General features: G+C 31.9%; 2 protein-coding genes across 2 annotated transcripts; one reads left to right on the forward strand and one right to left on the reverse strand.

Moving 5' to 3' along the window:
• The first annotated feature begins 735 nt into the window (after positions 1–735).
• LOC110615399 lies at positions 736–1,510 on the forward strand. Its single transcript, XM_021757240.1, has 2 exons — positions 736–913; positions 1,104–1,510. Exons 1-2 carry the CDS (start codon positions 736–738, stop codon positions 1,508–1,510), a joined length of 585 nt encoding a protein of 194 aa, XP_021612932.1.
• A 15,816-nt stretch (positions 1,511–17,326) lies between these two features.
• LOC110615065 (cytochrome P450 83B1) lies at positions 17,327–19,414 on the reverse strand. Its single transcript, XM_021756772.2, has 2 exons — positions 18,385–19,414; positions 17,327–18,179 (listed from the first exon to the last, which is right to left on the reverse strand). Exons 1-2 carry the CDS (start codon positions 19,267–19,269, stop codon positions 17,571–17,573), a joined length of 1,494 nt encoding a protein of 497 aa, XP_021612464.2. The 5' UTR covers positions 19,270–19,414; the 3' UTR covers positions 17,327–17,570.
• Between the last annotated feature and the right edge of the window lie 1,081 nt (positions 19,415–20,495).

Consider the following 20,495-nt stretch of genomic DNA (forward strand, 5'->3'; position numbering starts at 1 on the left):
GAGCTAAAAGCCCAGTGAGCGGAGCTATTAAAACACATTAACACTATGCTCTATGAAATGCATCATAACACAGACAATTCACATAAGGGTTGGGTGAACTTGTCACCAATTAGTCCAAGCTAACATGGTGCCAGGCCGTAGCATGGGGTCCTGGTCTTCCTGTCATACATACATTACTTACCATTATTCCAGGGCCTCCTCTGGGCTCCTGGTCTTCGAGTCCACAATCGTGCCAGGCCGTAGAATGGGGTCCTGGTCTTTCATTTCCGTGCCAGGCCGTAGAATGGGGTCCTGGTCTTCCTGTCATGGACTAATTGGGTCATCCAACATTCACCCACATCAACAACAATCGATGCAATGCGGCATATTCGTGAATACTAATGCAATCATCCTATTGCATAATCATGATGCATGAAACATGATAAAACATTTAATTTAAAAGATTAAGTTTAGTTCCACTCACCTCTGGTAGACTCTGACAACACCGAAGCAGCTGGACTCACTGCTGGGGTCCTCGGTTCCTCGGGTCCGAACCTACACAGGTGGACTCAATGAGGGACCAAACATGCTAGAACATAACTCTAAACTACTCCCCAAAAACCCCCTAGATCATCATGAAATAATCACATAAAAACATGCAAGAAATGGCTGAACAGGGCACCTTCGGCGGCAGGTTCGGCGGCCGAAAGTCCCTCCAGAGCCGAAAGTCAAGCAGGTTCGGCGGCCATTCTCACAATGGGGAATAGATATCCTGGGACCTTTTCCCAAGACCACGGGATAGAAAAAGTTTGTAGTAGTAGCGGTGGAATATTTTTTGAAATGGCCAGAAGCCGAAGCAATCCCCACTATCACAGCAAGGAAAATGATAGACTTCGTCTGGGGCAACATCATCTGCCGATTTGGGATACTGAAGGTGCTTATATCAGACAATGGCAAGCAGTTCGATTGCAGGATCTTTAAGGAGTTCATAAGAAACATGGGCATATGGCACAAATTCTCCTCGGTGGCCCATCCCCAAACTAACGGCCAGACGAAGGTTACAAATCGAGCTATCCTCTAGGGACTGAAGAAGTGACTAGATGGAGCAAAGAAAAATTGGGCAGAAGAGCTCAGCAGCATTCTATGGGCATTTCGAACCACCCCTCGAACTCCAACGAAAGAAACACCTTTTGCACTGGCATTTGGGACTGAAGCTGTGGTTCCCATTGAGTTGCAAGTCCCCACTCACCGGGTTCAGTTCAACAATGAAGACACTAACAGTGACAAGTTGAGAAGCAATCTGGACGCCCTGGAAGAGATTAGAGATGAAGCGCAAATAAGAACCGCGGCATACCAACAGAAAGCAGTTCGTTACTATAATCAAAAGGTCAGGGAAAGGAGCCTGAAGGTAGGAGATCTGGCACTGAGAAAGCTGAAGGCCACAGGAAAGCGAGCTGTAGTAGGAAAGCTAGCACCGACCTGGGAAGGCCCTTTCAGAATAATCAAAGTGGTCAAGGCAGGCGTATATTGAATTGAAGATATGCAAAGAAATCTAGAGCCTCACGCCTGGAACATTCAACACCTGAAGAGGTATTTTTCCTAAAATATAGATAATGTAATATGAACACTTGTATTCTGAAACAATGCGAATAAAATAGACCATGCAATTCAAATCAAACAATGTCATTTTTGTCGTTACTTGCCTTATTTTTCCCTAAAGAGAACAGAACAAGCATTAAAAAGAGAAAAAGAAGACCTCAGTGAGCTAGGTGACCGGGCTCAGAAAATGATCCCGGCACCACAAAACTGGCTGAAATGATGAAGCGACAGTAAGGCCAAAGAGCCTGAATCTCACGCAAGACCTCAGTGAGGTGGATGATCGATCTCGAAAAATGACCTCTGGCACCACACAACCGGCTAAGATGACGAAGCGACAATAAGGCCAAAGAGCCTGAATCTCACGCAAGACCTCAATGAGGTGGGCCGGTCTCGAAAAATGACCTCCGGCATCACAAAACCAGCTAAGATGATGAAGCAACAGTGATAACGGTTGTTGAAGCCGTAAAAAATAAACCTATTATCAATCAACAAAATAATTTGTAGATAGTGGCAATAGGGTCGAACCACAGGGATTTGACACTAGAGATCTTCCTAATTATGACTTGGACAAGTAAATAAAAAAATAAATAAAAAGAGGGGGGGTTTGTTTTGATGATAATGAATTAAAACTAAATAGTAAGAGAAAGCAATAATTTAAAAGGATGAGTAAATCAATGGAAGAAAAGCTCTAGTTGAAGTATGGATCTATTTCAGTTGTTTAGAATTGATCATTGATTCTTTGATACTCCTACTTATTTCAATAAATTAGTTTAGGTTGTGGAAGACGCTCCTCAGAACCAAATTCCTCCTTAGTTTTAGTTTGATTAGAAAACGTTCGCTAATCAAACACTAGTTAACAAGTTGCCAGGGAACGTCCTTGGGGTTTTTTACTTTTCAACTGTTAATTGTATTAAGACTTAGAGAAACCCAATTCTAATCTCGCCAACTGCGTGGTCAAGTTTAGATTATGCAACCAAGTGTGCTTGTGTTCAAACAATCTAAGCAATTACGGACCTAAATTATTTAAACTAACAATTTATCACTTATGTAATTAAAAACAACAGGTCTTAATTGATTCTAATAACAAACCAATAATAGCATGAAGATCAAGTTGCATAAATATTGAAAAATAGGAGTTTAATAATGGAGTTTTAAATCTCCCAATTTATCACAAAACTGAAATTTCCCAACTTCAACTAGAAAAGAATATGTTTAGCCACTCATGGTGGACAAAAATACACAAAAAGAAAGAAGAAAAATAGAAGAAGGGAGCTGCTATATTTATGCCGAAATTCTGCAGGAAAATCGATGATGCCGACTGGTTTTGGTGCTGTTCCTTTTATAGGTGGAGAGTCCTAATTCATTTAGGACTTGGAATCCTTCTTTGAATTGGACTTCATGATGGTCTTTTAATTCCTCCTTGCTTTTGTATTTTATAATGAATAAAATTTTTTTGGTGAAGGATTTTCTTTGGTGTGGCTTTTGGAGTTGTCATAGGATTGATCTTGTAGTGTTTGAAGTAGGATAGGACTTCAATACTTTTGAAATTTGAAATTTTCCTTTTTTCTGCGCTGCTGTCCTCCTCTGCGTTAGTTTGATTTGGGTAGTGATTTGCCCAAATCGCTTGCCCAGATCATTTCTGTCAGTCAGTCCCAGTTTCCTGCTTTAGCTTCCTACGAGTGATTTGGCCAAATCACTTCGACCCAATCAATTTTCCAGCTTTTTCTGCATTTTTTCTCCAACTTTCCATTTTCTTCCTTTTCTACAAAAACATCACAAAAACATAAATTAAGCTGAAAAAATGTGTAATTAGACAGTAATAAAGATAATAAAAATGCGGCTAAATTATGTTTGATCAGACAATAAGGCCAAAGAGCCTGAATCTTGCACAAGACCTCAGTGAGATGGGTGATCAGTCTTGAAAAATGACCCCCGGCACCACAAAACCAGCTGAGATGATGAAGCGACAGTAAGGCCAAAGAGCTTGAATCTCGTGCAAGACCTCAATGAGGTGGGTGACCAGTCTGGAAAAATGACCCCGGTACCACAAAACCGGCTGAGATGATGAAGCAACAGTAAGGCCAAAGAGCCTGAATCTTGCACAAGACCTCAGTGAGGTAGGTGACCGGGCTTAGAAAATGACCCCGGCACCACAAAACTAGTTGAGATGATGAAGCGACAGTAAGGCCAAAAAGTCTGAATCTCGCGCAAGATCTTAGTGAGGTGGGTGACCGGTCTCGAAAAATGACTCTCGACATCACAAAACAGACAGCGAGGCCAAAAATGCCAATCAATAAAACAGAGGTCGACCAATAGAAACAACGAAGGCCAAACTGACCTCAATACGAAAGAGAACCAACCCAACCTCGCAGGGCAAGACATGTTAAGAAACAAAAATCACATACCCCTTGTCTCAACTAAATAAATGAGCTTGCCATCCAGCTCGGACCACCTATCAACAAGAAAAGTGCTCACACAGTGTGTAAAAGACAATAACTGAGTCTGTGATTCAGAACTGGATAATCGTTAGAAGGGGACGTAGGAAAGGGGCTTCGAGCCCGCAACAGAGGAAAAGACTGAAGCTGCCTAAGGTACTAAACTTGTCTTAACTAGCTTATCTTTCTAAAGGTTATATATAGCCGAGCTCAGCTTGAGAATAGGCCAACCCAATTAACAAAATTATAAAAGAAAAGGCTTAACCAGTTACTCAGAGTTAGGTAAGTAAAAATGTAGGGAGAGTACACATTGATTAAAGGCTTCCTTACTGTTAGAAATTAGGAGAACTTTATAAGCATAATAGAAGAAGAGGCATCGACCTCAAGGAGATACACGCAGATAAGCAAAGCTATTAAGGCAGTTTGAATAAAAAATAATCTAAGTACAACTAAAAGTACAAACCCTAGGTAAATCTCATCCATCGCGGGGACACATGTTTTCAGATCATTATAAAAATTCAAGCAGTAGAAAGAAAAAGACAACACAAGCATGAAAAGGAAAACATAGTCTTTATTTATTTATCACCTATTACATCTGGCAAAATAATGCTAAGAGGCTCAACCTCAGTAATTACATTGTCCCCTACGCTAACTACACTGTCACCCTCGAGAAGTCCAGTACCCTCTATAAGCAGCGCGGCATCATTGCCCTCATTTGAGGAGCTTGGAGACCCATCACCCTCATCTCGGGGTCTAGTTGGCAAGGTTGGAGCATCCTTGGGCAGAAGATTATCATCCTCCCCAAGAGCACCTCCCCTCTATAACCTTAACCACCTGACAGAGCTGCTGGTTCTGAAGCTTTAACACCTCTGCAGCCAAAGTCAGGCTCTTCAGATCCTCAGTACGTTTGTTCAGCTCCTGCTCGAGAACAACAACCCGGGCTAAGGCCTCCTCCTTCTGGGATTTCACTATCTCGAAATGGGCCTAGACATAGTCACGATCTGTCCTGGCTATCTCACATTCGCGCTAGGCCTCAACCCTCTGAGCCACAGCTTCATCCCTCTCTCGCCGAGCTTCCTCCAGAGAGGACAACTGAGCTGAAACTTCCTAGCAACGAGCCTCCGCTGCAGCCGCCCTCTCATCAGCTCTCCTAATGGCATCCTGTGTCCAAGTCAGCTCCTCTCTAAGGGTCTTCAGATGGCCATGAGCTGCGGTGAGCTAACCCTTGGCATTGCTGGTGGTAGCAAGGTTTTTCTCGTGGCGGGCCTCCTCGATCTGGCGATCCACCAAGCTCCGGAGAGACTGGTCACAGGCATCGATCTCCATAAAGAGACCCGTCACCTAACAGGAAGAGAAGAACTTTTAAAATAGAAAACAATGGGAGCAAAATACAACTCAAAACTAAGAGAACAGCTCACCATAAGGAGCATCTCCCTGACTGTGTCCCCTAACTCTCTTCAAGTCCGAGAACGGAACGCTGCTTGCTCCCGGGTAGAGTTGGCTAGGAGGTCGGTAAGGGCAAGCAAGCGCGGGTCTGAAGCCTCAGTGATCCCACCAAACATTCTCTCTCATAGTAGCTCTACGACAATGCTCGCCGAAGACTGATAAATGATGTCTTTTGCGTTCAGAACCTCATTATCGGGGGTAGAAAATGACGGCTCCACAAAAGTCTTCTCTTTCTCGAGGGGAGGCAGAGTTGGAGCCGGCTGCTTGGAAGCACGAGCCTTCTTTGGAGCTGGAGCTGCAACAGGAGCTTCTGAGGGAGGAGCTCGCTTGCCAGCGGCCTCCTTGACAACAATACCACTGCCGGCCGAGGTCTTCTTCTGACGAGAAGTAGCAAGAGTGGTTTTGGCCTTCGCCTTGTCTTTAGAAACACCTCGGCCAGATGGGACGACCTCGATCCCACCTTCGTCAGTTGGGACAACCTCAACTCCGCCCTCGCTAGCTGGGACGACCTCGGCCACACCCTCGAAGGCACCCCCAACGGCTGAGGGGATCTCGGTGCTTTCTTGGAGTTGTTCCTCAGCAGATTCCTCGATCACAATGACCTCCTTAGATGTCGAAATTAAGGTTGATTTAGATTTTACGGCTGAGGGAGACCGAGAAAAGGAGTGAGATCGGCTGCGACTGGAGGCTCGGGGAGCTCTTGAACGATGACCTTTGGAGCTCGGCGCAGGGGGATGGCTCGACCAGTGGATCGATGAGAGATGAGCTCGACGACCTTTTGAGTCGTATCATCCACGGACATTCCAGCACGAAAAGCGTCCAGAGCAGCCCTCATGCTCTCCCCAGACAAGACAAAATTCCTGGGTGGCTTGATCTTCTCCATGGGGAGTTTGGAAGCTACAAAGAAACAAAAATCAAACATATCAAGGACATATCAAACAAAAGATAGAAGTAAAGAGCAAACAGCACATCAACTGGGCAAATACTGGCTTCTTTGCAGTCTTGAAGACTAGACACAAACATGCACTTCTCGACATCATACTTCTTTTCAATAGAAGTCAGTCTGAGAAGGCCGATCTGCTCAGAAAGGGTCAGCTGAGGGAGGTCATTGCGGCCCGAAGGTACATGCCTCCAAGGGAGATCCACCTGCTAAGACAGCCTTGGGCCTCCCTTCAGCTCTACCACAGCGAACCCCTCTACCCAGGCCTTGATGGAGTCCTTATGACCCGAAAAGATAGACAACCCTCCGCGGGGAGCAAAATAATAAAAACACTGGCTTGCACGAACCAAATGAAAAAAGGTGAAAAACAGACGACCTGTAGGGGTAAATCCCCAGCTCAAACAGACAGACTCAAAAGAACACATGAAAAGAATTGAGTTAGGGGCAAGCATACGAGGAGTTATTTCGAAATACCGAAAAACCTCGACAAAGAATGGAGAGAAAGGAAAGGTTAGGCTGAACTCATGTTGTTTAACAAAGAAAACTAGACTGCGATTCCTCTGGGGATCAATGAGACCGAAAGGTGGAGGATCGGGAAGAACGATCCTCTCGTTATAATGAGGAGCCCTAATCCGAAATAAAGGGGTATCTAGATATTCTCGAGAAAAGAGAGACACGAGAGAGGAAGGAGTGACATTAGACTTCAGGTTCATAACATCCGGAAGTTTTGGATCTTCCATGGCAGAACAGATTACGTACCTTGAAGATGATTTCGCAGGAAAAATGTGGAGAAAGGAGGTGCGTAGAGAGCGACTGGAGAAGGAGAGTTCTACAGAAATTTGGGATTTTTTGAATTTTGAAAACAGGAAAGCAAAGAAGGGACGTTTTGATGGGAACCGTCCTAGAGCCACGCGGTCATAATAAGTCATAGGGATTTACCCCTATCACTCATGCAATAACTGATGAGGAGGTAAAGGGGCAATTGATGATCGCTGGGCTTCGTCACCCCAGTATAGGGCAAGGCCCGCGAGGATAGTATTGGTTTAAGGCCCATGAAGCGTCTCTGATGGGCTGGTCTAGCTTCTTCAGCCCTGATTCAGTCTTGCCATGTGGGTCGGGTCACTCACAAGCTCCAGCCTACCCACCACGAGCTCAGCCCTGAAACGTGACAGGAGAAAGGACAGCAGGTCCGGTCATCTCATAACCCTGTCTACACGCGCGCCAAGGGGAATTAAATGGCCGCCTGGCATGGAGAGGGTCTCTGACGCTTTCGTACGTACGGACCTGTATGACAGAGACAGGTGGCACTGTAGCTGAGAGGCCGTTAGACATCGCTAATAGATAAAAGGAAAGAAATAAAGGGGGAAAAGCACCTTCACCCCATACAAGCTTACACAACCATTGTAAACTCTATTTTCTAGATTTCAAAACATCAATTATGTAAACCGAGCCCTTACCACAATTTCGTTTTTATTTTAGACTCATGTCATACATGAGCTTTTACACATGTCATAAAAAAAATAAAACAAGAAAATTGAGGTATGAAAGTGAACCATTTGATGACTAGGAAGATAAATCGCCACCCCATTTAAAAAGAAAATTGACACTGGATATATGTGGCACTATAATGCATGTAGTGAACTTCAGATGCCTACATCGTATACAAGAGAAAGAACTCCGCACATGAGACATTCTATCATGTAAAATGGAAAATTTTCCTTCTCCTGAACAAGTTAATATCCTGTTAAAAGTATTATACCATTTTAATATAAATTAAACCATAAATTTTACTATCAATGTGATATTTTTTATAATTTTTAATTAATAATTATAGTTTATTTATTACATTAATTTTTTAATGATATTTAGAAATTATTAGGGGTGTAAATAAATTAAATTATTCGTGAGTTATTCGATATTTGATTCGATAAAAACTCAACCGAGTTCGACTCGATTTCTAAACGAATTAAATTTGAGCATAATTTTTAGATTCGAGTCAAATTTGAATTTCGTAGTATTCGGCTTATTATGACTTGTGAGCTCTGACTCGTTTTCGAATTCATGAGCAGACTCGCAAATAGAATCGTAAATCGTCTTGTTAAGTAAACTGAAATTAATATTATAAGAGAAATAAATTCAAAAACTCTACATATACTTTTATAAGCCACATTTAAGTTTTTTAAAATTCAGCTCTATATTGTTAGTTATATTTTTAAAACTTATAAATATTCGAATCGTTAAGATTTAAAAGGTCATTCTTTACAAGTTTGCAAGTTAATTTGTATATTCTTTACAAGTTTGCTAATTAATTTGTACATATACTTATTTAAGTAAAATTATTTAATTTTAAATTAAAACTCATTATATGTAAATAAATTGAATTATTTATGAATTATTCGATATTAAACTTGATAAAAACTCGACTCCTCTAAACTCGTTTATTTAACGAGTCAAACTTGAATTTATTAATATCCGGTTCAAATTTGAAATGAGTAAAATTTGAATTCGGTTCGAATTTAAAAAAATTTTAATAAACTAAATTTAAATTCTTCAAAATTTGATTCGGTTCAGCTCTTTTATACCTTAAAAATTATCGCATTACGAACACTATTTTGATGCAAATCAAATCACATATAAGTGAAAAAAAAAATTATAAAGTATTTTTTATATTTTCTCCTGAAAATTAAATGAGACTGAAATATTTTGTATTTTAAATTTATGGTAAACTAAATTTAAGTCAAAATTGTCCATTTGTGAACAGTGATGATATATTTTTACATAGTAACGAATCTTTGAGGATAGTGTTGATTTTCTTTTTAGGAAAAAAGACAAAGTCAGCATCATGCATGGAGATCTCAATGAATTTTTTAAATATGAATATTTAATTAAACAAAGTTATACATATTGCTTGAAATTGTATAAAAATGATTTTTTTTTTTTAATATGAGAATTGAAAATTAGAGAAGTAGAATCTGAAATCTCTCAGATTTACTTAAATGTACTTATTATTATCATGTTAAATTTATGAGTGCATATAAAAATGAATTTAAAATTATTATATTAAAAATTATATTTTATATTTTAGTAACAAAAAATTTTTACTACTAATTCTATTATTTTTATTATACAACTATTATTTCCCCAATAATGGAGAAACAAGCTCCATGATAGTTACACCCATGACCTACCACATATCAAACATGTCACTTGCTATTTCTAGCTTAAATCATAAGCTTAAGGATTCTTTTGGATACTTAATTAAATGATTTTTTTTTAATCGAGAAACAGAAGTAAAATGAGAAAAAAGAAAAAAGTCAGCATGTTCTAATTTTTTTTTATTTGTTAATCTTAAATAAAGCTTATTAAATTAGTTATATAATTTAATTATTTTAAAATTTAATAATTTTCTAAACATTTGTATTAAAAATTTATATAATATATTTATAAATATATAAATTATGCATATAAATATTAGTTTACTCATTGTAGCATCTCGAATTAGGGACGGAATTTAGGGGCGTAAATAAATCGAGTCAGAGTCAAGAGGTTTGAGGAGTTCAAGTTTGGCTTATTAAAATTTTTCGAGATCAAACTCAATTTGAATTTTATTCATTTTAAATTTGAGTGAATATTAATTAATAAGCTTAAACTTGATTCGTTTAGCGAATGAATTTAGACAAATCAAACTTTTATCGAGTTTAATCTTGAATAGTTTATGAATAATTTAATTTATTTATAGATATAGTAAGTATTAATTTAAAATTAATAAGTATAAAACTAAATAATTTTTTTTAATTCGTAAATCTATAAATAAAATAAGTTATTAAATTTTAATAATTTGAATATCTATAAATTCTAAAAACGTAATCGAATTATATAAAGCTAAATTTTAAAAAACTCAAATTCAGCTCATAAAAATTTATGTAGGCTTTGAACTCAATTCTCTTATGACATTAAATTCATTATGCTTAATAAGTCATGATAATTTGTAAAACTCACCATTTTTTCATATCAAATTCTATTATTCTGATATAAACAATTACTTTTTTTACTTGGATTTTAATTTTGGATAGATTTTGAGCCGAAAATGAGAAAATGAATTAAAAGAGACTTATTTTAGAGCTTTTTCAGATGGGAAGGTACAATCTTGTCCAAGACTATGACCCAAGCTCGATGGACAGATTGCAAGTTTTCCATTTTACTAGCAGAGTTCAAAACTGTTTCATATAACTGCAAACACAATCAGATCAGGATTAAAATGAGTCATCATAGGAAAAGTAAATTTATTTTATTTTTTTTAATTGTGAATAATTATCTTTTTACTTGGAAAAGAAGTAAGAAATGCATCTCTCATCTTTTCTCATCACATCTGCACTCTCCTTTCACTTCCTCTTTGGCTGAAGTCCCCTTCTTCTTCTTCTTTTATTTTTTTATAATTTTGTTACGGCTCCTAGAGGCTAAAAATATTTTTTTTTTAGTTAAAAATTAATCAAATTGAAATTTATTTAAAGTTGTGAAATTTATTCTTAATTTTTATTTATTTTATTTTTAATTTTTAATTTTTTTTTCAAAAAATACTACCTCCATTGTTGTCCTTTTAGGAATTTAAGGATTATTGAATTTCCTAGATAGATAACAATTTGTTAATTAAACCAAATAAATACATAATTATTTAATTAAATTAATACAAATAGCAATTAGTATAATTATTTATATTAAAAAATGAATTGATTTGATTTAAATAATTGGCTTATTGATTAAGTTTCGATTTTTTTCTTTTTAAAACAGTTAATTAATTAATATACAAGTTTGATAGGATTATTAATTAATTAAAAATTAATTTAAATATTACGCAGATTAATTAATATACAAGTTTGATATTATTTCTATCCCATAATTTTTATCTATTTTACTTTTTTATACACATATTAAGAAAGATAAATTTATTTTATTAACTTTTTAATTATACTGCTCTTAAAAGTATTAAATTTTATTAAATATTAAAAAATATTTTAAAAAATTTTTTAAAAATAAAATACAATTAGATAGAGTTATAATAATTAATTTATATATCATTATAATATAAAAAAATAAATAATAATTTTAAAATAATATAAATAAATTAATAAAAGTTATAAAACGGAAAAGGTATAAAATTTGATTGCTCAAACTTAGTCACGTAAATTAGAGCATTCAAAGTTCAATAAATCAAATAATTTGTAATCAATAATTAAAAATAAGATAAATTTAATTTATTTATATATTAAAATATTAATAAAACTTAATAAATGAATAAAACTATAAATTATTGAAATATTTACTGTAGATCCATTTATAAATAATTTTCGTGGTTAAAAAAAGTGATATGTTTTATTTGATATTTTATATATAGGAGAAATAATATATTTTAAAATTATTTTATAAAAAGTATTAATTATATTTTAAATAAATAATTTTTTATATTTATAAATTTAATGTCTCGAAATCTCTGTAAAAAGTCTTAAGACCTAATTAAAGACAAAATACGCCTAAATGGGGAGACAAACTTTTGGAAAATGGGAATTGCTAACAAAAGGTTGAAGTGAAATGGTCGTGCTTCGAGCCAATCCACAATCTTTTTCCGAAAAAATTATTGGATTAACTCTGTGACGTATTATTTCACCGTCAAAGAAATAAATAAATTTTCTACGTGATTAGATTGAGTGATATCAATTAGAAAGTAATTATTCCCGATATTAATATATTCATATGTGCCTATACATTGAATTAATATATTCACACGTGCAGATAATAAAAAATCTTCATATTGCTAAATATATAAGACAAATAAAACTTTCTCAGTCACTCCAAGACTTAGTCTGGTGGAAAGTATATCCTGTAACTTTGAAAAGTCTAAGTTTCGACTCCCCCAACTCCCTATTTCAAAAAAAAAAAAAATAAAATTTTCTCATAGCAGGGAAAAAGAAATATTATAATACGGTGAGAAATGAAAAGGAAAAAACTTAGATCAAATCTTGGAAAAATTTCAATTGAGAATCTTTTTTATGATAAGGACGACTCCACTGATTTTTGTATATATGCTCCTTAATCCTACTTTAGGTAGCAGTCTAGTTGAAATTGTGCAAAATTGTAGTAGTATGAAATATTTATACTTCATATTAATATTTTTATTTTATTTTAAACAATATAAAAAAAATAAAAAATTTAAATTATCAAATCATATTAAAATCTTAATGTTTGATTATAAAGATCTATAATTCTAATATATAATATATAGTATTTTTTATGTTCATCTTATGGTTTATATTACTTACCAAACCATATGAGAATATTAATATTTAAATAAAATTTTAAAATTTAAATATTAATTTTCATAAAGAATAAAATTGATATTAATATCTCAAAAATTATTAAACTACTCCATTTATGTAAGTATTACAGATGTCAACAATTTCGTAGTTTAGTGAGTACATCATATTTAATTTTGATAATTCAAATTCGAGCCTCTTCAATGACGTAGGCTTTACAGCATTTAAATGCTATGAATTGCATTGCCAAAGGTAAAAAAGGAAAGTGATGCATGGCGTCTTATTTCTTTTTTTCTTTTTTAAGAAAGTGATAAATGGTCATGGTTTAGCCAGCGAGGAGACCAGAACTTTCTGGAGGCAAGTGATGTCACTCTCATTTATCAAAGTTGAGGGAAAGCTACAGGCTGTAGCCTCTGTTTTTTTACAAGAATTTTTTTTAAAAAAAAATATTTTATATATTTTTAATATTTAAAGTATTTGAAAATTTTAATTAATAGAAAATATTTTTTAATTAATAAAATTAATTTAATTTAAAAAAATATAAATTATTTTCGTAAATAAATAAGGTTTGAAAGTGAGAATTCATGTCGAGTTATGTCCACGTCATGTCCATTGCATTATTGGTTCCTTTCCTATTTTAATTATCGGCCAAATTTGGTCCATTGAATCCAATTTAAATTTTATAGCGAATTTTTAAGTCACTAACATTTCGCTCCTCTTTCTCATTCTCCCTTTAACATTGTGTACATTGAAATTAATTGATAATTATATTAATAAAATAAATAAATTTCAAAATTGAGCAATTATTGATGGAAAATTATTTAAATTACTATTATACTATTATCTTCTTTGCTAGGATTAATTATTATTTTTATGTATTTAAAATTCCTTGATCAAATTATTGTAATATATGACAAATTTTGTAAATGAAATAAAGAATTGCATTGCATATGGACTAATTTGTTTTTCTTTTTAATTATCATAAGAATTAAATAATTGTATTTCAAAAATATAAAGATTAATGCTTATATTATATTAATTTATAGGACTAAATCATAATATATTTAAAAATATTTTTAACATTTTAAAATTGAAAGAAGAGTTAAAATGATCTTGTTAATTAAGTTAATAGATAGTTTAAAGTTTTTAAAATATTATTTCATTATAATAAATAATAAAATTTATTATTATATTAATTAATATATAACATCAACAAAATAATTATTGTTAATGATAAATAAAAGTAATTTCTGTCTTCATAGAATAAAGGCAACGTCACAAGACTTTAATAAATTATTACATATGATCGTTGAAATCTCATTCATTAAAAAAAAAGTTAAATATTATAATAGTTGATATTTAGAATAATATGATCAAATTTTTTATAAGTATAAAATTACTGTTAGAAAATATATTACAGTAGATTTTTATTATTTAAATACAAATCTCTTATTTAATATCCAATATCAATTAAATTTATAAAAGATTTATTAATTAATTTCATTTTTTTATAATATAAAAGTAAAATATACACAGAATTCAAGATATTTTTATATGTTCATTCTAAATTTAAATTTCTTTTTATATTCAGCCCTTGTGATAAATTAACTTGAACTAGAATGGACACCAACCACCTCACTCTCTTTCTTATATATTTGACCGGTCATATTTCAGCTCACCTTTTACTACATCAATGCTGCTTAATACTAGGAATATGTTTCTATAATTTTTTTTTAATTTTACTTTTAAATAATTCAAATAAATCATATAATATTTTTAAAATTTAGAATATCATGATTTTTTTAAAAAATATTAAGAGTTTGAAAATATAGTTTACCTTAATTATCTACTAACCAGTCGATAATAATAATAATTATTGATATATTTTTTTATATTTTTTATTGAGTTTTCATCCATTATGAATTTTAAAAAATAAATATCTTTAACTCACAGCGAGTCGAGTCTAAAAGAAAAGTTTTTTTTTCTTTCTATATTTTTATATTTATTTTTATTCAAATACAGAACCATATATAATATTATATTTACATATATCAAATTATATAATAATTAATAAAAATTATTAAATAATTTCAATTAATTATTTTAAATTAAATAAAAAATAAATTTAAAAATTATTTAAACCAATTTAAATTAAATTATTACAGTTTTTATTACAATTATCACTTATCAAAAAGAGTCTAGACGTTGCAATTTAATTTGAAGGGTTTATATGATAGCTAGCAAAACAACAATCCCTCCTTAAAACTTCATATCTTTGTCTTAGGAGCAAAAAAGTTTAAAACCTTTTTAATAAGTTTTAGCAAGATTAGAATCTTCCAACAGTTAGTCCTGGCTTACCTTTAGAAGAACCATCTATATTTTTATGCAAATAATTTATCTTTTTTTCATAATTTTTAGATTTTCTTAATAGTAAATTAAAGATATATCATCAGAGAATCTCTTTATATATATATATATATGGAAATCTCCTAATATCGACCATTATGATTTATTATTTTCGCAATAATGGAGGAAAATTCTTCATAATAATTACATCCATGACCCACCTTGCTATTTCTAGCTTAAATCATAAGCTTAAGGACTCTCGTGATGGTCCTTGAATAAGATTGTTTTTGTTTTTTTGAAAAATTTGACAAATTGAAGTAAAATTAGAAAAGGAAAAAAAGAATAAACAAAGTGAGCATGTAATTTTTTAATTATTTATATATTTTTTATTTATTAATATTGAATAAATTGTTTGTATAATTTATTAATCTAAAATTAATATATTTAATAATATTATATATTGCATTATATATAAAAAAAATTAACAGAAATTATATATAAAATTAAATTAAAATATTATAATGAGTATGGAAATGAAAAAAAAATAAAAGCTAATTGGTAGAGGGTTTTACTCACAAATTGAGCGAGTAGGTAATTGTATTATAATCGATATTCAAAAGGTGACTTTAATATAGCTTTATCGTCAAAAAAATTATAAAAATAAAATGAAAATTATTAAATATTTTATTTAAATTTATATATAATTAATTTATAATTATATAAAAAAATTCATGAAATTCATCCATCAATATTTATCACCTCTAATTTCATATAATTTTATTTTTAAATTAAAAAAATCGAATTGAATTAATATAAAATTTTAATTTAATTTAATTTTTTACCCTTTTCAATTTAATTTAATATTTATTTTTAAAATTTTAATTATTTCAATTTAATTTTAATTAAAAAAATTAATAAAATCGAATGAATTAATAATATATTATTTTAAATTTAAAGATATTTTAATTAAATTTTAAAATATTAAAAATAAAATATAAAAATAAAAAATTCATTAATAAATCTAAATTAATTAAATTAAATCATAATAGAATACGTCGATTCAAATTAATTTTTATTTAAAATTAATTTAATTAAATATTTATAAATATTAAAATTTTAACTATTAATTTATCAGATTAAGTCAAATTAAACCGATTAAATTATCACATGCCCACCAAAAGTTGAATTGAAATGATTTGTGCTTCTAGTCAATCCACACCAAAAGTTGAATTAAAATTATTTGTGCTTCTAGTCAATCCACAATCTTTGCACGAAGAATTGTCGGATGATTCTGTAACATCATCTCAGCATGAAAGAAATAAATTATTAAAAATTTTTACGTGATTAGATTGAGTGATATTAATTAGAAAGTGATTATTGTCAATATTAAATATTAATATATTCACATACATATAATGAATTAATAATTAATATATAATCAAGATAATATTAGTTCTCATTTCAAAATGGATAGAAAACATATTATAAAATGTAATTATTATTTTAATTAATTGAATATATAAATTAATTTATATATAAATACATTTTCCTTGATAATAATTTTTTTAATTAATATTTTTAAGACAAATAAAAAATAAAATATTATTGTGAGGAACATGATTAATATTGAGAAAATTCAATGGATGACCATATGGATGCATGGCACAAAAGAAAAAATCTTGTGATTATATTTGTTTGCGTATAGTTTTTCTCTAAATTAATTTTATTACCTAGAAAAATAAAATTTTAATGTGGTAAGGAAATGAGTAGATAAAAACTTAGATCGCTAGAATCTTTAAAAAAGCAAAAAAAAAAAAAAAAAAACTGATCACTTAAGCCCAAAATTGAGAAAATCAAGAAATTAAACATATTATTTTTACAAAATCAAGGAAAAAAAATAATTAACTTAAAATCGTGATATTGAACTTTTTATCCAACAAAAATGATTTTAATATTAATTATAAGAGTTAAATTTAAAATGATTTAAATAATTTTTAAATTTATTTTTTATTTAGTTTAAAATAATAAATTTAAATTATTTAATAATTTTTATTAATTATTTATATGTCGCAATTGAAATTAGATATCACAATTATTCTATAATTTTTTTTTTAAGTTTTTCACTTAATATAACAATATTTAAACTTAATTTTCTCTTAATTTCTTTTCTATCGTGCAAGGTAATTTCTTTGTCATACTAAATTTTTTTATAAATTAAATATTAATAAAATTTTCTTTATTTAAAAATACTAATTTATGAACTCAGACGAAAATAATAATAATAACAAAAGCTCATCTTTTACTAAAATCAAGCACAAACATAATAAACATACATTATTTAAAAGAAGATAACTACAACTTCTTCTTATATAGTGGTTGCATACCAAGGAAATTATTGCTTAAGTCAAATATATATGGAACTAATATATAAATACACGAGTTTTTTTTTTCTTATTTTTATATACCTCAAGAATCCTATCGAGATAAGTTTTTCCTTCATATGCATGTGTCCAAAGATCAGGCATACTTCCTGGCCATAAGGCAAAGAGCATTTTTCTTGTGCATAGTAATACCAGGTTGCACATCCATGTCCAAGTCTTCCTTCTTCATTCCAACAGGCATCTCCCAGTCAAATTTGTGAAGTAGATTAGCTAGAGACACCTCTATAGTTGCAAGACCCATAAAAATCCCAGGACAAATTCTTCTACCAGCTCCAAATGGTGTCAGCTCAAAATCTTGGCCTTTCAAGTCAATAGAGCTATTGATGAATCTCTCAGGATTAAACTCTTCTGGGTTTTCCCAGATTTCAGGATCTCTTCCAATTGCCCATGTATTCACATAAACTACAGTTTTTGCTGGTATATCATATCCATCTAACACACAGTCTTCAGTTGATTCCCTTGGGACTAATAAGGGAACTGTGGGTTGCAATCTCATTGTTTCTTTGATCACAGCTTTGAGATAAGGTAGTTGTTGAACATCATCTTCTTCTACAAAACCTTTCTTCCCAACAAGTTTTCTAATTTCTTCTTGAGCTTTCTTCATTGCTATGGGATTCTTCATCAGTAAGGTCATGGCCCAAACCACAGTTGCTGCACTGGTGTCTGTTCCACCCACAAATACGTTCTGTATAGAGGAAAGGACCAAAAAAAAAAAAAAATCACTATTAATGCATGACATCATATAAAGAAACCAAAGCAATAATTTCTCCTTTGGTCCTTATGAATTGAGCAAATCTCTTAGAAGCACTTTTGATGCGAACAAAAATAAAATAATATGTGTAATTATAAAAAAAAATAAAGAAATTTTGATATATAAATTTGGAAATCACCATAAGCACAGCTTTGATGTGATCAAAGGTGAGATCAACTTTAAAAGAACGATCCTTCCACAGTTGAAGTAAGATATCAAGAATATCTTCTTCTGCAGGCTTTGACCTACTTGGGTCAAGGTGTTCTTGGATGATCTGTTCATAGAAAACATCAAATTCCCTGAAGTTTTTCTCTAGGCGATGTAATAATCCTGTGAACTTATCAATAAAATCCAAGAAAGGAAAGTAATCTGCAACAAAAAAACACGTAAACAAGGCCTGAACTTCTTTCATCAACTCTTGAAATCTACTCCTTCCAACCCCATCTTCCTCGTACCTCTTCCCGAAAGCAATCCTACAAATTATAGTACTTGTAAGCGACATCATGGCTTCAGACAAGTTTACAGGTTTCGAGGCAACGGCTGATTTGGAGATCTTTTCAAGCATATGGGAAAGTTCAAATTCTCTAATGGGACGGAAACTTTGCACTCTATTAGAGTTGAAGAGATAAACCATACAAATTTTTCTTATCTCTCTCCAATAAGCATTATAAGGTGAAAAAGCCAAGTCTAGACCATTATACGACAACCTTTGCTGGCCAACTAAAGCAGGCCTGCTACAGAATATAAGATCATGGGTTTTCATGACTGCTTCAGCCATTTTGGCAGAGGAAACTACGAGGATTGGGACAAAACCTAGACGCAACGACATTACAGGACCATGTTTTTGTGAAAGCTGCCATAAGTAGGAATGAGGGTTTAAGCTATCAAATTGATGCAAGTTGCCTATGAATGGAAGACCCTTTGGACCAGGTGGCAAATGAAGATTTCTTTTGGTTTTGATTTTTCGGAGAAGAAATGAAAGAAGGAATGGAAGAGCTAACAGGAGAAGTACAAGCAAAACCATTTTGTGTGTTTCAACTCTGAATATGAGATATTATAAAAAGGAGACCACTGGTTACATATATATAAATACAGATCTTTTCCTTTGTTGGAGCAGCTGACGAAACTCCTTTAATCCAAAGATAAATGATTTCTTAGTTATTTTTACTTACACAGAGCATAAACAGATTAAAAAACGAAAATGCGTAAGTTTCAACAATTTGACGACTATGACCATTACAGCCCAGCTACAACTAGTTGCCAATTGATAGTTCTTTTGGAGGAGAGAAGAATAAGAGATTGATTGAGACTCCAATACATTGTACTGATTTTATTAATATGCTGGTATTTGTACATTAAAATATAATTGAAAAATGATATTATAAATAATTTTAAATTTTAAACTTAGAATCTTAATAAAATGATTTAAAATTAATTTATTGAATTTAGCCTAATAGTTATAATTTTAAATTTACAGACTAAATACATTCTTCTAACACTCCACTTTAATTTAGAAAATGCAGTTTGAATATTGTGAACCGTTGCATTTTAGAATTGGCCTTCACCAACCCTTCAATGTGATTGTGAATTTAAATATAATTGTGAACATGATTGTGAATAGAGAAATATTTTTTCTGAGGTTCATTACTTTCCTTCTAGGCTACTTTTAAAATCTTTCATCGTGTACGTTGTGATTTTGGGTGAAGGTTGCCCACTGCTTTCTGCTGCTATACTTCGGAAATTGACGGTAGGCAAAACGTGAAAAAGAAGCTCTAAGTTTGAAAGAACCAATCGACAAGTTATTGGAAACATAATGAGGCTATCTACTTGGTCTCTAGAATAAATTTTGATGAACTCAAAACGTCGACCACTCCAATTTAGTTTATCTGGAATATAAATTTCATAAATGTTTGCAAACTTTGAAAAAATATCTCAAAAAGTTTTAGTATTCTAGTCCTGAGTGCGGGGAAATAGATAGAAGCTTGGGTCTGATTTTGAATAGTCTTAGAAGGATTGCTGGTGAAGTTGCTGATTTTGCATAGTCTTCGAACGATTGCTGGTGAAGTTGCTGGACTGCCTTCTAGCCAATGCTGCTAGAAAATGATATTGCTACAGGATCACGCCATATTTAAGCGTGACACTATAGCACAGCACCAAAATTCCATAGGATTTTGATGCTGCATTGGAGACCATCTCCAACGCCAAAGGCGTAGCGTTGGAGATGACCTTATTTGGGTTTGTTATGGCATG

The sequence above is a fragment of the Manihot esculenta genome, chromosome 5, assembly GCF_001659605.2.
Source record: "Manihot esculenta cultivar AM560-2 chromosome 5, M.esculenta_v8, whole genome shotgun sequence".
Classification (NCBI taxonomy): domain Eukaryota; kingdom Viridiplantae; phylum Streptophyta; class Magnoliopsida; order Malpighiales; family Euphorbiaceae; genus Manihot; species Manihot esculenta.